Source organism: Physella acuta, unplaced genomic scaffold, assembly GCF_028476545.2.
Source record: "Physella acuta isolate Inbredline_101_S28 unplaced genomic scaffold, ASM2847654v3 ptg001919l, whole genome shotgun sequence".
NCBI lineage: Eukaryota > Metazoa > Mollusca > Gastropoda > Physidae > Physella > Physella acuta.
Window position 1 is genome coordinate 247,444 of NW_026733424.1, and position 14,086 is coordinate 261,529.

At 38.1% G+C, this 14,086-nt stretch overlaps 1 protein-coding gene across 1 annotated transcript; it reads right to left on the reverse strand.

Annotated features, from left to right (window-relative positions):
* Window positions 1-16: 16 nt before the first annotated feature.
* On the reverse strand, window positions 17-7,791 carry LOC131931222 (uncharacterized). The gene is made up of 11 exons (XM_059287950.1): window positions 7,542-7,791; window positions 7,342-7,431; window positions 6,372-6,561; window positions 5,600-5,812; window positions 4,756-4,956; window positions 4,487-4,579; window positions 3,716-3,889; window positions 3,010-3,120; window positions 1,887-1,973; window positions 1,659-1,749; window positions 17-977 (listed from the first exon to the last, which is right to left on the reverse strand). Exons 1-11 carry the CDS (start codon window positions 7,545-7,547, stop codon window positions 248-250), a joined length of 1,986 nt encoding a protein of 661 aa, XP_059143933.1. The 5' UTR covers window positions 7,548-7,791; the 3' UTR covers window positions 17-247.
* Window positions 7,792-14,086: the final 6,295 nt, after the last annotated feature.

Sequence of the window (14,086 nt, forward strand, 5' to 3'; positions counted from 1 at the left end):
CTGTAGGCCTATAAATAAACGAAAAATAGTTTATAAAAAATGTAATGGTGAATTATTTCATTATTAAAGTGTACATTGTTGTATATAGTAAACTATGTATTGATATGATACAAGTGCGCCTAGGCCTTATTTCCCCACCACCACTGGCGACCCCTAGAGTTCATCGCTATACGTATTACAGGGCTGTGTTGTAGACTTGATGTTCTACAGTATCTGACCCAGTCTCTGTGTTATCTCCCTACACGTATCACAGGGCTGTGTTGTAGACTTGATGTTCTACAGTATCTGACCCAGTCTCTGTGTTATCTCCCTTTGTGTCCGTCAGATCTGTGGGGAGGACATGACGTTTGGGGGGTAGGTCGGGAGGGCGTTCCTCCATGTCAAAAACAACTTCCGGTGTTATATCATGCACATCAGCATTGTTACCTCCCACCTTAGTACCTGACTCTCGTTTAACTTTTGTGTAGAGTGGATTGTATACATCACCAACAGCATCATCCAAATCTTTCAGACTGTTGAGTTTGACCATGGAACCGTTTGAATTATCGTCGGTTTGCCTGTCATTTACAGCATCGATTACATGTAGGTAATCGTCCAATGTATCGTTTAATGGTCCATCATTAGCACCATCGATTATTTGCAAGTAATCGGGCAAGCTGTTAGACGTAGGCCTACTATTCAAAGCATCGACTACTTTCAAGTAATCGTCCACATTCCTGACCTCAGGCCTACCGTTGACCAGCAGGTAGTTGGCAGTGTTGGCACTGTGCAGGAACTGACTGTCACAGCTGTCAGTCACCTTGTCCACGGCACAAATGTAGCCGGCACTTTCAAACCCTTCGTCCTTCTCTTGGGTGGGGTTGTCCGGAATGACGTCATACGGATTATCAGCCGGAAGTGTGGCGTAAGGATCTTCGTCGAAGAATTTATCCGAAATAGCGTAGGGGTTAAAGGTAGACTTTCTCCTCCTCTTCCTCCTATGTGGATAGAGAAATCAAACATTTGCGTATTTTATGGTTACAAGATGAACACTATTTATGATAATAGCGAAAAAAAATATTTTTACAAGCTTCTATTTAACTCACTGTCTCTGTCGTTCTGTCATCGGTCGTCAGTCTGTCTAGATCGAAACGCCCGAGCGAAATTTTGGACACTTCTAAATGACAGATTTGTTTCAACGTTGACACGTGGGTCAAGACATGAAGACAATGCAACATGACATTAAATTTGACTAAATTGGTTGCCTGATTAATTTTTTTATGAATTAATTAAAATTGTTTCCAAATTAGTAGGCTGTCTCATAATACTATTCCGCACTATTAGACTCGCGTCATCGCGTTCATTAGGTGCGCAATGGTTTTTAGTCATGCAACTCTATTGAAAATTTAAAAATTTTAAAGTACTCAAAACAAAATTCATAAAATACATTTTAATAACAAGCTTTTATGCTCTAAAAAGTGGAAAATAAATTTTACACCACTATTTAAATAATTAGAAAGAAAAGCATGGGTCTCCTCCTAAATATTAGTAAAGGTATCCAATAGTTACTAAAGTTATCCACGCTTTACATATATATATATATATATATATATATATATATATATATATATATATATATATATATATATATATATTCTAGTCTTGTCTTGGATATATACCTAGTTAAAATTAAAGTTACAACCACGATGATTATAATCATGGTCCCAGCTCCACAAATTACACCGACAATCAAAGACCATGCATCCATGTCTGAAAATTATGTGTTCTATATGTTACATTATGCGACACTGATATTCATATAGATAATATATATATACGTATATATATATATAATTTATATAGTATTATATAAAGAGAGAAAGGACAGAGAAAAACTATTTCTTTACCTGCAGCGTACTTTGCTTGATTACAAAATCCATCAACAGTTTCACACTGCTCCATTTGGTATGAACCCATACCAGTTGTATTTGTACCTATGGGAATACCAACATACATAATATTTGACTTACTAACTGTTTGACTATATAGGCCTAAATTAGGTTAAATCATATGTATTTGTAAAACAGAGTTTATGAATTTTAATTTTTTTAAAATACTGTAATACCACAAACTTGACTTGAAAGAACACGTTTTTTTTTAAGTAAACAAGACAGAACGAATTGTGAAAATAGTTTTCGATTTGCACTAGATGGAATCTAAAAGTGGATCATAAAGTTGGATAACCATCTGAGGTATAACAAAAAATTACCCGTCCACTACAACTAGATTCCCTTACCACCAAATAATCCACCAGACCACTTCACTTTATAATCCACTAGACCATTCCACCATATAATCCACTAGATCACTCTACCATAAAATTCACTAGACCACTCCACCACATAATTCACCACGCCATCCTACCGACACACCAGAAACGTCTGATGTTCTAACATCAAAACAAATATGTTGCATAACATTTATCCTCCAGGCCATGCATTCTGACGTCTTCAGTCTATAATTAATTTGCATACATCGTCTGCTTGGGGACGCCTTTGTTTTCAAGACTTTTCACGCGAATGTCATGTCGTCGGTAGACTGCTTGTGTGTAATAAATTAAAAACAAGCTTTTGTTTTTCATTTCAGATGATTATCTAATTAAAACAAAAATATTCGAGCAAGTTTAAGGGAGATCACTCACGCTTTATTGTTTTATTTTTTTCGTATTGGCATTGAGGTCGAGATAGCCGACCTTAAGTAGAAAACTCGACTCTCTTTTGAGATCAATATTTTTCGGCTCTACGATTTAAAGGAACCACATACCCGATGAGAAAATGTTAATAGAAAGAGACGGTTTGGAGGTTGCACTAGAAAAGCAAAACAGGGTTGGCAAGGTAACTGAGATCGGAATATGTATGTTCGGCTTTATTTACTTTACCTCGGGTAAAATTATATGAATATTATATTTATAACAGTAAAATAACAACTTACAGATTTGTGTTTTCATATTATTTTATACTAGCTACGTACATTTTGGACATAGATTACATAGACTCGATCTGGTGTAGTTCTGATAGAAACCAATACTACACACTTCACATGTGTTGTTGCCAGATAAGTATGTACCAGCTGGACAGTCCACTGTGGATTGAGTTTTACAAATTTAATAATCGTTTTATTCAAATGGTTTACTTGAAACAAAAATTTAAATAAAAAGTATTCAAATTGACTGGCGGTAGTGATGTGTGTATTTTACAGGCAGTGATTTTTTAAAATAACATTTAACAATTAGCATGTAACAATGAATAGGTTACTCTGTACTTATTACACTGGGGTCGGCGTGGTCGAGTCGGTAAAGCTCATGGTTGCTAAACCGAAAAGTCTCGAGTTCGATACCTCGAGCAGATGAGGCTCGTTAGCTTGGGACAGCCACTCTTCTAGGAGAGACAGCTCCAAAATCAAACAACTGCTGCCTTGTAGTTTGTTCTTGGTTGGACAAAGGCCATTGGAGCAAATCCAAAAAGAAAAGCAGGCTGAAATCGGAGTCAATGGCCTCAAAGACGCATAACCAGTTGACATGTATAATTGTGATGGTGGCGTCGTCGTGTCGGCAAGAAGCAAATGGTTGATAATTTCGAAAAAAGTCACGAGTTCAAACCCTCTGGCAGATAAGGCACGATCCCTTCCAACGAAGAACGAAGAATTTAACCTAACAACAATCCACCAATCACCTTACCACAGAAGCCATCTACAAGTACAGCACCATTCTGACATGTGGCTGACATCTTGGCTGACATGACAGAGACATTGTACTGGACATGGCTGACATTCAGCTGAAGTAACGCCTCAGTGTTGTTGGTCAGTTGAAACAAAGATCTGGCAGCCGCCACCTCCACCACACGCTCAGATTCTGGAACAACAATACCACATTTGTCAGCATCATTCGAACACACACAAACATTCACTTTTAAATACGATATTTATTTAATGTTTATTTTTATCTATATATTTAATTCTCTTCATGGGGACCGTGCGAGACACCACGTAAACGCACGCCGTTACTCCTACGCTCTTTAGGCATATCGCTACCACCCCCAGCCCCACCTGTCTGGTGAACTGTGGTTAACACTAAATGTTTACAATCGTAGAGCCGGGTCGAATTAGTGACGGCTATTAGGAGCAGATGGGGAGGGGAGAAGGGTGAGGATAATCGTCTTTACCAGCTACTGATAGTGTTTTAAAGAAAAATATTTTCAGTTGCAGCATTGGTAGTGTTAAATTCACAAATTATGAATTACGGAAAAGTATAAAACAAAACAACAGAATAACGGCGTATGATATGCCGCGGATCAGCTCGTTTAAATAATTCCACTTGTTTACAACTTTAGCCTTATAAAATGGTTGACACTGATTGTATGTTTTAAAACTTTTATTTTTCTCTGCTACAAAACTTTCAACTTTCGAAAAAAATGTGTTTTAATCAATCCAGCCCTAGCAGACGACAAACCTGAAAGTGAGCTCAAATATTTTGGCGGTCCCGTATCACTGGATAAGTTCATCATCACCACCAACATCACCTGAACATCTACGGTTTTAATATCTGAAACACATTCGTATTTCATTGCTTTACCTTAGCTTTCATAATATTAACATATTTTCACATCAATTTTCAGAATATAGAATTTTACTAGAACAATATGCAGTGAATTTATTGAATTTTTTTCTTACATATATTCCCAAAGTATATGTTAACTTTATCAACAAACAAGTAACTACCTTGACTCAAACTCAGGTTTTCATCACTACAATTTGAACAAGCAACACTCATGTTGTAAGAACAAATATCAGCACGAATACATTCCACCCTCTCCACCAGAATTTCTTGTAAAATGTCTTCCACCTGTTGCAATGATGACATGCTCATATTTTTGTAAGAAAACTTCAGTTCTAGTTGAAATGTTGAAGGTCGCTTTGTTTCTGAAAGATATAATCTGGTTGTTAAACTCACTCGAATGGTTCTAAGTTAACGAGATTACATCATCTAAGTATTAATGAAGTTATAACAGGATAGTGTTATGAATGGTATTTTAGTGTACTGAATGGGTATGAGAGTATGTGTGTAGTGGAATGTTTTATATTAATAAGAGATGTTGAATGTGACGAAGCAAGTACGGATGTGGCGTGGAAGAGTATGATTTTGTTGCTAGGGGAAAGAGTTTAATCATTCTTGGTCTTACCGTGTTAGGTGTGGATGTCTTTGTCTGTCGTCGTCGATATAGTCGTGTCCTTTATATATTTTATCAGTGCAATTAAACTATGAAATGAATAAAAGCCGTATTATTCTGATTCTGAATTATTTATACTGGATCGTAGTCTTCTGTGTACGTTGTCTTCAACTATCGACCCTGTCCTCATCTAGCAACGTACCAGATAGGATAGGGCCTATGGCTCACGTTAAGGAAAGTAAAGGCGACTGAGCATAGTGCTGACCACACTATCCCTTCATATGCCAAGGTCACATAAACAGGTGAACTCTCTTTTCGTTTCCCCATAAAAATAAAACTTTCGAAAATACTTTATTAGAAGTCAGAGAACATGGCCGAAGAGTTCAATCAACTACCTGAGCAGTCAGGCAAGATGGCCGAAGGGTTGAATTCCGTTTGATGGGACCACGTGTAGCTGTTTGCTATGCCACACTTGAAGCTGTTGACCACACCAGACACCAGAGTGAGACCAGGTTTACAGACGATGCTGCAGGTCGTCTCTGTCTTGTAGGTGTTGTCTGTACAGTCCAGTATGTTGTGGCCAGACCGTAGGACCAGTGGACGACATTCTTGACAAAATAATAAGTAGAATTTACAGATACATTTGTGAGTGTGTGTAATACAATACAAAATGTCAATTTATGCGCATAGCAAAAACAACACGCAAAGAAGAAAAATGTATTCTACGTCTACCATACAAAAAATGTTTTAGCCAAATGCATGTGCGTTGTCAGAAGACGAGCCATTTGTTGGGTCAACGTCAAAAGGCTCACATGACATTGTGTGTGTAAAAATAGATCTGGCTCTAATTACTTTTGCTGCCAGCGATGGTGTAGAGATGGTGGAATATGGACGTGTGTGGAGATGGTGGAATATGGACGTGCTTTTGTGAAATGTGGGGTGGAAGTGGAGTAAATTCACCTGTTAGTGAAATCTTAGATGGGTATGAAAGTGTGTCTAAAAGTGTCTGGTGGGGGCATTACGTGTGTAAAAAGTGATTTTCCTTGAAGTTGAGGTAGTGGCGTGGCTTAGGAGTGTGTAAATCAGCATGCGTCAAGTTTATATTGTGCGTGCATGTGTGTATACGTCCATGGGAGATTTTTAAAACAAATCACAGCGCCATTCTACCTTGCAGCCCCCATCCTGTGTGTCCTTCCTCCATCCTCCACTCCCCATCTTGACACACCATCCGGTCAATGACCCCATCTTCTCTGACCAGCGGACACACTGACCCCTCTATGACGTCACCAGACTGGACGTCTCCAACCTTTGGCTGACACAGCTCCAGGTCTAGCGCTGGGTGGGGCTGACATCCGGTCTAGGGAATAGGGTCAAAACATTACAAGGTCATAGAAATATTCATTAGAAATGGTTGGTTAATAACGTCTTGATATTTTAACCGAGCATGTTCTCCACATCTCAATCAAGTCCTTATTATCGGATCTGTTAGATTATCAGGTCACATGATTTTTTAAAAACTTAAAAACACTATTAGAGTCTAACCTACCAGGGCACATGATTTTTTAAAAACACTATTAGAGTCTAACCAGTTTGTTGCCTTTGAGATCTATAAATAGCATCGGTAGTTCGAGCTAAAGGCCTCTATTCCCCCCCCCCTTCGCCCCCACTCCAGGAAATAAACTACAGCTGTGAATATTAAGGAAGTTTTTATTATGAAACATAAGTTCTGCCCCCTCCCACCGACCAGCCCAAAAAGATAATGGGTATTTGTTTGCGTGCTTTAGCGTGGAACGTAAATAAGATCCATGACATTCTTAAAGTTCATTTGAAAAATATCTCATTGTGTTGCTTGTAGATGACTTGGTCAAATGAAGTTATAAATCAGCAGCATTATCACTGACACTATTACTGACACACTGACACTATCACTGACACTATCACTGACACTATCACTAACACTTTTACTGACACTATCACTGCCACTCTGAAAATATCCCTACTACTCTGACAATACTACTGACACACATGGGTGTATTAAAGTCACAATTCCATGTACTAGTCAAATTATCCCGTCATTTGCAGAGATCATGCAATAAAAAGGGTTGCCAGTAATTAATTTATTTTAATGAGACCATACCTTTCCCTGATTATGTATCGTCTGCGCCGAATATACATCAAACAGGCAGGTAGTGGCCAGCAAGAATTGGGTCACAGCAATTATCCTGACCTAAAGCATAATACTAGTTTTAGAGATAATTAACACTAATGAGATGTTTGATACAATCTGCTACTATATTATACAACGATGCTATACAAATGTTATGCAAATCTGTTTACCATCATTCCCGTGTGTACAACGACTTTTTCTCTAATTTAGGCGCTGGAACCATTTTGTCTTGCACCAAAAACTCCTGTTTACTCTAGCCTTTTAGGACTCAGAAAACTTAATTTGATTTTTTTTTAAATATTGTCGTTAAAAACCTATTTCTACACAGCAGTTCAAGCTTTGAAGAGTATAAATATATTTTCTCACTCATATCACATATTATGGAAACACAAAGCACATTTTTAAAATCCTGAAAAACAGTTGAACATCAACGCAACAGTAAGGAAGAATATGTGTGTTTACTTGGACTCAGTATTATATAGGACCCAATTTGACAGTTATTTACAACAAGCAGGGGCTGATACTAGGCACTTATGTCCTAAGCTTGATCTAGGATTAAAATAGATCTGGGGATTCCCCGGCGATGGCAATAATAAATTAAATAATTCCCTCGTAGATAATGCCAACATGAAAAATGTATTTAAAATTACTGTTTCACGTATATATTACACACATTTTAATTTACAAAGAGACCGTCACTAACGAAACATATACTCAATGTGAAATAAAAGTCACGGGATATAATTTAATATTTAATGGGGTTTCTTGTTACATAAAAACATATATGTCAAACACGTATTTATGGTATCGACACAAAGCACAAACTTCACACGCAGAACGTGATTAAGTTCAGGTGTTCAATGTAGCATAGCATTAGAACGTAGCTCGCTTTTATCGCGAAATCTCGTGTTAAACCTACATCAAAACGCAGAAAAATCCACCATAAGGCTACAGGTTCATACTTGCTGGTTATATACAGCTTTATCTACATAGTTGATTCACATATTGTGTTTAATATAAACTTTACCCACCCACTTTATTGAAATGTTTTGTCTAAAAACACTCGTAATAAACACTTAATTTAATACAGTGTCACATACCTCTCACTTTAGTAGTACTTATTGAAATTTTATATACACCCAGTGTTTAAGTCAAAACTTACATCATCATGGTCTTGAGAGCAGATTATCTTATCATATCTAAGTTTTTAAAGATTCCAGCTGCATTTTCTGGATATTTTGGCATTCGTTTGATTTGCCACAAAATCTGATCGGGAAAACGTTTTGACCCCATGCCGTGGCCTGTATTCGACTGGCAAAGTGGTCATTATAAAGCTTTATCTACATAGTTCATTTTCATGCTGTTTATAATATAAACTTTACCAACTCACTTAAAGTTTTAAATAAACTGCGTTCATTTATTTTTATTTGGCTGGGAAGTCAGCCGAGAAGCGTTAAACCACATTGCTAGCATTGTCTTGATTAGATAAGGGGTTACTTCAATATGTTTTAGATCACCTGTATAGATGGGGAAAAAATAAGTCTACAGTCTACCCTACCGGCATATAACACATATTCTGTTGGCAAAATGTGATCATACGCAGCTGAATGGCACCTAACAAAGAATGCGGTGTAACCAGATCTCATGGAATAGAGCATTATCACGCCCACATCTAGAAGGTACTTCCTTGTTGCGGTCGTTGTATGTTTTATTACATTCGATAAGGTGGCTTGAAGTTTTTGGGGTAATAAAAGGATGGGACTCCCTCATTTACAGCCGTCTATAGTGAATGTTTCCTAGAACATTCCGTTTCTTCGTTAAAATATGTAGCTTGTTTACAGTGTTAACATTTTATGGTACTTAAACGTTAATTAACATTTTTTTAAAAGATAAAGTTAACACAAAGCAGGGGCGGGGGAGGGGGGGATAAGAGAGGAATAAACTTTCACAACAGTTAAAAATAACAATTGCTGAACGATTTTAGATTTAACTGTATATTAGTTCTATTTGGTAAACTATTTTAGCTTTATCTGTAGGTTAGTTCTATTTGCTAAGCCATTCTCGATTTTTCTGTAGATTAGTTCTAATTTATCTGGCGTTTGGTACTCTATTATTTTTAATATTTTCAAAGTAAGATTTGCTTACCTTCAGACTCGCGTGGTTGTTTTACTTTTATTATATACTTTTGTTACCTTTAATCCTACTTTGATTGCCCTTTGGCTGCTAGCCAGAAGGTCTCGAGTTCGGACCTCGGTTCGAACTGTAGGACGTTCCTGAGTCCTCCCAGCTCTGATGGGTACCTGACTTATGTTGGGGAAAGTAAAGGCGGCTAGGCATAGTGCTGACCACACCATCCTTTCATATGCCGAAGTCAAGAAACATATGGACTCTAGTTCATCTGCCCAATGTATAGCTAGGTCTAAAGAGGAATCTTTACTACTTTGGTTGTAATCAATTGGTTGAATTCTCAAGCCCCTGACTACCCAACTTAAGTCAAGTAACGATGGCTGAGTTTATGCTGACATAACTATCCCATGACATGGCTGACGTGAAGATGCATATCAGTCTACTTCAAACCCCGCCTGGTTTAAAAGAGAATTTTACTTTCTTTCACTCTCTGCAAATATGCAGGTAGAATTTTCTACCAGTTCATTAATACCTGACCACTAGAACATGATTAATTATTGACTGACCTATTGGGGGCTTCACCTGAACGAAAGGTTGGTTTAAAAATGGACCCTAATGTACAATATGTTTGGTCTAACAATTCAACATTCCAAAGAACCGTCTGGTTTAGGTTTCAGTGTTATCATAAAGTTCCGTGGAAATTTTCAATAATAACTGGTCAATTAATTTTTCAAATATTTTTAATCTTGACACTTGTGCCCTCGAACGATCACTTATAATAAGACGAGTAGTAGTAATAAATGAAACAAATATATAAAAATTAATGGCGTTTTAAATAATTTAACCCCATCTTCAAACTTTTCTTTAGAGCTATGTAAATAGAAGTTCATTAATATATATTTCTTAAAAAAATCTTCTTTTTAATGAAAGATTAAAGTGTATTATTATATCATTTTTTATTATTATTTTAATAAATTATGGAAAAGTGAATTATGCAAATTAATTTTTTTAATTGTTACTTCCCTTACACCGTAATAAAGCCCATTTTAAAATATAGGCAAAATTAAACAAAAAGATAAGTGTGAGAAAAAAAAATCAAGTTATTAATAATTTTTATTGTTATTTCCCTTTGACCATAAAAAAAACCTTCAATGACAGTATTTCGTGACGTTGATTTAAAAGAGTGTAAAGTTATATTAATTAAATGGGCTTTCTATTAGTTTTATGTATGGTGTAACTCACTCTCCGGGGATGGGGGGAGGCGACCACCCCCCCCCCCGCCCGAACGTAATGGAATTTATACAGAGAATATATTCTTGTATCAGTGTCCGCCTCCCCACCCCCCGAAATTATTAAGTGCCCCTCGCCCCGGGAGAAAAAAGTCTGGAAGAAACACTGGTGTAAGTACTTAGCATCTTAAACATCTTCTTTTAATAAAAGCTATAAGTAATACACAAACGCGTAGCGACCCATTCCGGCACCCGGTGTGAACTTTCAATTTCTAGTGCAGAACCACCCCCCCCCCCATCCCCCCAAAACCGAAGTATTATTTATCTGGATTATCCTTCATAAAATGTATTCTCTCGGCAATAGATTGTTGTCAATGATAAGTGGCACTTCTTTTAAAGGGGTTGCCCATCAACATCATCAGTGTTAACTAGGGATAAGCTTTTTTTAAAGGGGGGGGGGGAGATTGACCTTTGTGACGGGAGGAAGGGTTGACCTTTGTGACGGGAGGGGGGGTTGACCTTTGTGACGGGGGGAGGATTAAAAATCGGAGGAGGGGGATAGGTGACGTAGTCTATAGATTTGCCAACGTGAACAATTCTGCAAACGACGTATAGAAAACTGAAGGTCACAACACAAACGATAGAGGTTCTGGTGACAACAGCAGCACTAGACAGTGATAAAATACGAGCCTGCCAGGGAATAAAGCTTCACAGATTTGTATCTGGCTAGCATTAGTGTAGCGTATTTCGACAGTGCCGTGCTTCAAGTATAAAGTATCAGCATGTGGGCAGTTTGTTTTCGTTAACAGAATATACTGGGTCATCTATAAATGAGGAATAACCTTCAACCGTGGTGTTTTGTGCGTGTATGGTGGGGGGGGGGGGGATTCAGGCAAGATGAGCAACTTGGGGTGAATGTAAAAAAAAGATAACGTAGATTAGCATTCTTTTCATAAATATAATTCAATAGTGACATCAGTATGATTATAATGGTAGGGGGAGGGGGTGGGGGGGAAGTCTGGCATGTGGTCGTGACAATTGACTGTAGGTGTTTGTGTACATTTCGGTTAAAACTGCGTCTTTTATATATTCCGACATTTAATACATGTATAAATATCACTTTTTTCGGGGGTTGTGGGGGGGGGGGGGCGGTCAACATTTTTCGGGGGTTGCGGACACTAGTAAAAGTGTTTGTATACTTTATAAATTCCATCTCGTTCGTGGGAGCTCTGCCCCCCCCCCCTCCCCCGAAGAAATGCCTGGAAGAAACTCTGATAAATATATATTATGTATATATATATATATACTAGCGTACCCGCCCCCCGCGCGTTGCCGCGGGGATAGAAGAAAGTCTGACGAAATATGTTAGAAGGATATCACCAATGCATTACCAATTATATGTTCTTAGACGCGTGTCCTTCTTTTCTAAAACTGTGTTATTTAAATGTAAACAATGCCTGCGCTTGGATAATAATTTTTGGGACACGGGTTTTCCTACACTACCGCATGAAACCCTTGAGTGTACATTAATCACTCGCCGAAATAATGAGGTAGAACACACTTCGGTGACCACCCATGTGTCAGGGACGAAGAGGGGCGCTCTCAGGAGCCCCCCACCCCCTGATTACACTACCGCATAGGCGCAGCGTACGGCCCCTGGCTCCTTAAAACTAACAGGCGCCATCGTGCTCATAGGATAACTTAGCGTGCCAATAGCATCCTGTAAACAATGATGCAGATTTCGTCATTCGCTAAAGTGACACAAATGAACAGAATTTTTTTCTTTAACACGTAAAAAATTATTTGACGTGTTTTAAACATCAGTGTGACTGATGCAATATGATAGCGTTACTAATGGTATATTATTAGATACTCGATCTAAATTTATGCCTGGATCGTATTATAATAGATGCTTATTGCATCATTCGCAAAGTGACGAAACTCTACATCTACGAAACTGTACAGAATTTCCTCGCGTTACAAAGTTATTTTTAGAAGCCTGTTGTTGTTTTACCGCTGAATATAGTAGTACCCCTTACTCGCTTTGCAGGACGCTCGATTAACGGATGCCAAGTGTTAACATAGTCGCTCTAAAACTCTGGGCGCCAAACCGTGTATTGACGAAAATTGTACCCTACATGGCGCCGCTCATAAGAAACTTTAGTTTTCTTTTTCGCAGAAATATTCTCGGGAGTATTCTCATCTACTCCTTAAAGTTTCATGGCACTCGGATGAACCGCATCCGAGTTTTATTTTTTATATACCGTGTATAGAGAAAAAAATCGCTCCCCCCAGAGGCACCGCCCTTGCAATATTGAAAAATATTTTTTTTGCAGAACCCTACCATTGAGTGATCTAATCATCTCCCCAAAGTTTCATGGTACACGAATGAACGGTGTGAAACCGAAATAGACTTTTATTTTTATAAACTGTATATACAGAAAAAAAACAAATCGCGCTCTGTCGGGGCGCCACCCCTGCGAATTTGAAAATGTTTTTAGCGCAGAAACCTCCCCAGGAATATTCTCAACATCTTCCCAAAGTTTTATGGCGATCGTGTGAACGGTGTCACGGCAATGCACTTTTATTATTTTTATATACCGTGTATAGAGAAAAAACGCACCCTCACGTGGCGCCGCCCTTGCGAAATTAAAAATGATTTTTGTTTTACAAAACCCTTCCCCAGAGTGTCCCAATCAACTCCCTCAAATTCTCATGGCTGTCGGATAACCGTGTCAAACCAAAATCAACTTTTATTTTTATATACCGTAAATAGAGAAAAATCGCACCCGCCCGTGGCGCCGCACTTGCGAAATTAAAAATGATTTTTTACTGAACCCTTCCCTAGAGTTTTATAATGAACTCCCCAAAGTTTCATGGGTACTGGATGAACGGTGTCACTGCAATTCACTTTTATTATTTTTATATACCGTATATAGAGGAAAATCGCACCCTCCCGTGGCGGCGCCCTTGCGAAATTAAGAATTATTTTTTTAACAGAACACTTTCCTAGAGTGTTCTAATCAACTTCCTAAAGTCTCATGGCTATCGGGTGAACGCTGTCAAACAAAAATCTACTTTTATTTTTATATATGGTATAAAAAAACAAATTGCGCCCTGCCGGGGCGCCACCCCTGCGAATTTGAAAATGTTTTTAGCGCAGAAACCTCCCCAGGAATATTCTAAACATCTTCCCAAAGTTTCATGGCGATCGTGTGAACGGTGTCACTGTAATTCACTTTTATTATTTTTATATACCGTATATAGAGAAAAATCGGACCCTCCCGTGGCGCCGCCCTTGCGATATTAAAAATGATTTTTTTACAGAACCCTTCCCTAGAGTGGTATAATGAACTCCC

Bases quoted from the DNA above. Each gene is read 5' to 3' on its own strand.
- LOC131931222 (XM_059287950.1), bottom strand. The intron at 6,562-7,341 runs GTATGGTCTCAT...CCTATTCCCTAG, and splicing joins CGATACATAATCAGGGAAAG to ACCGGATGTCAGCCCCACCC. The intron at 1,750-1,886 runs GTAAAGAAATAG...CATAATTTTCAG, and splicing joins TCAAGCAAAGTACGCTGCAG to ACATGGATGCATGGTCTTTG.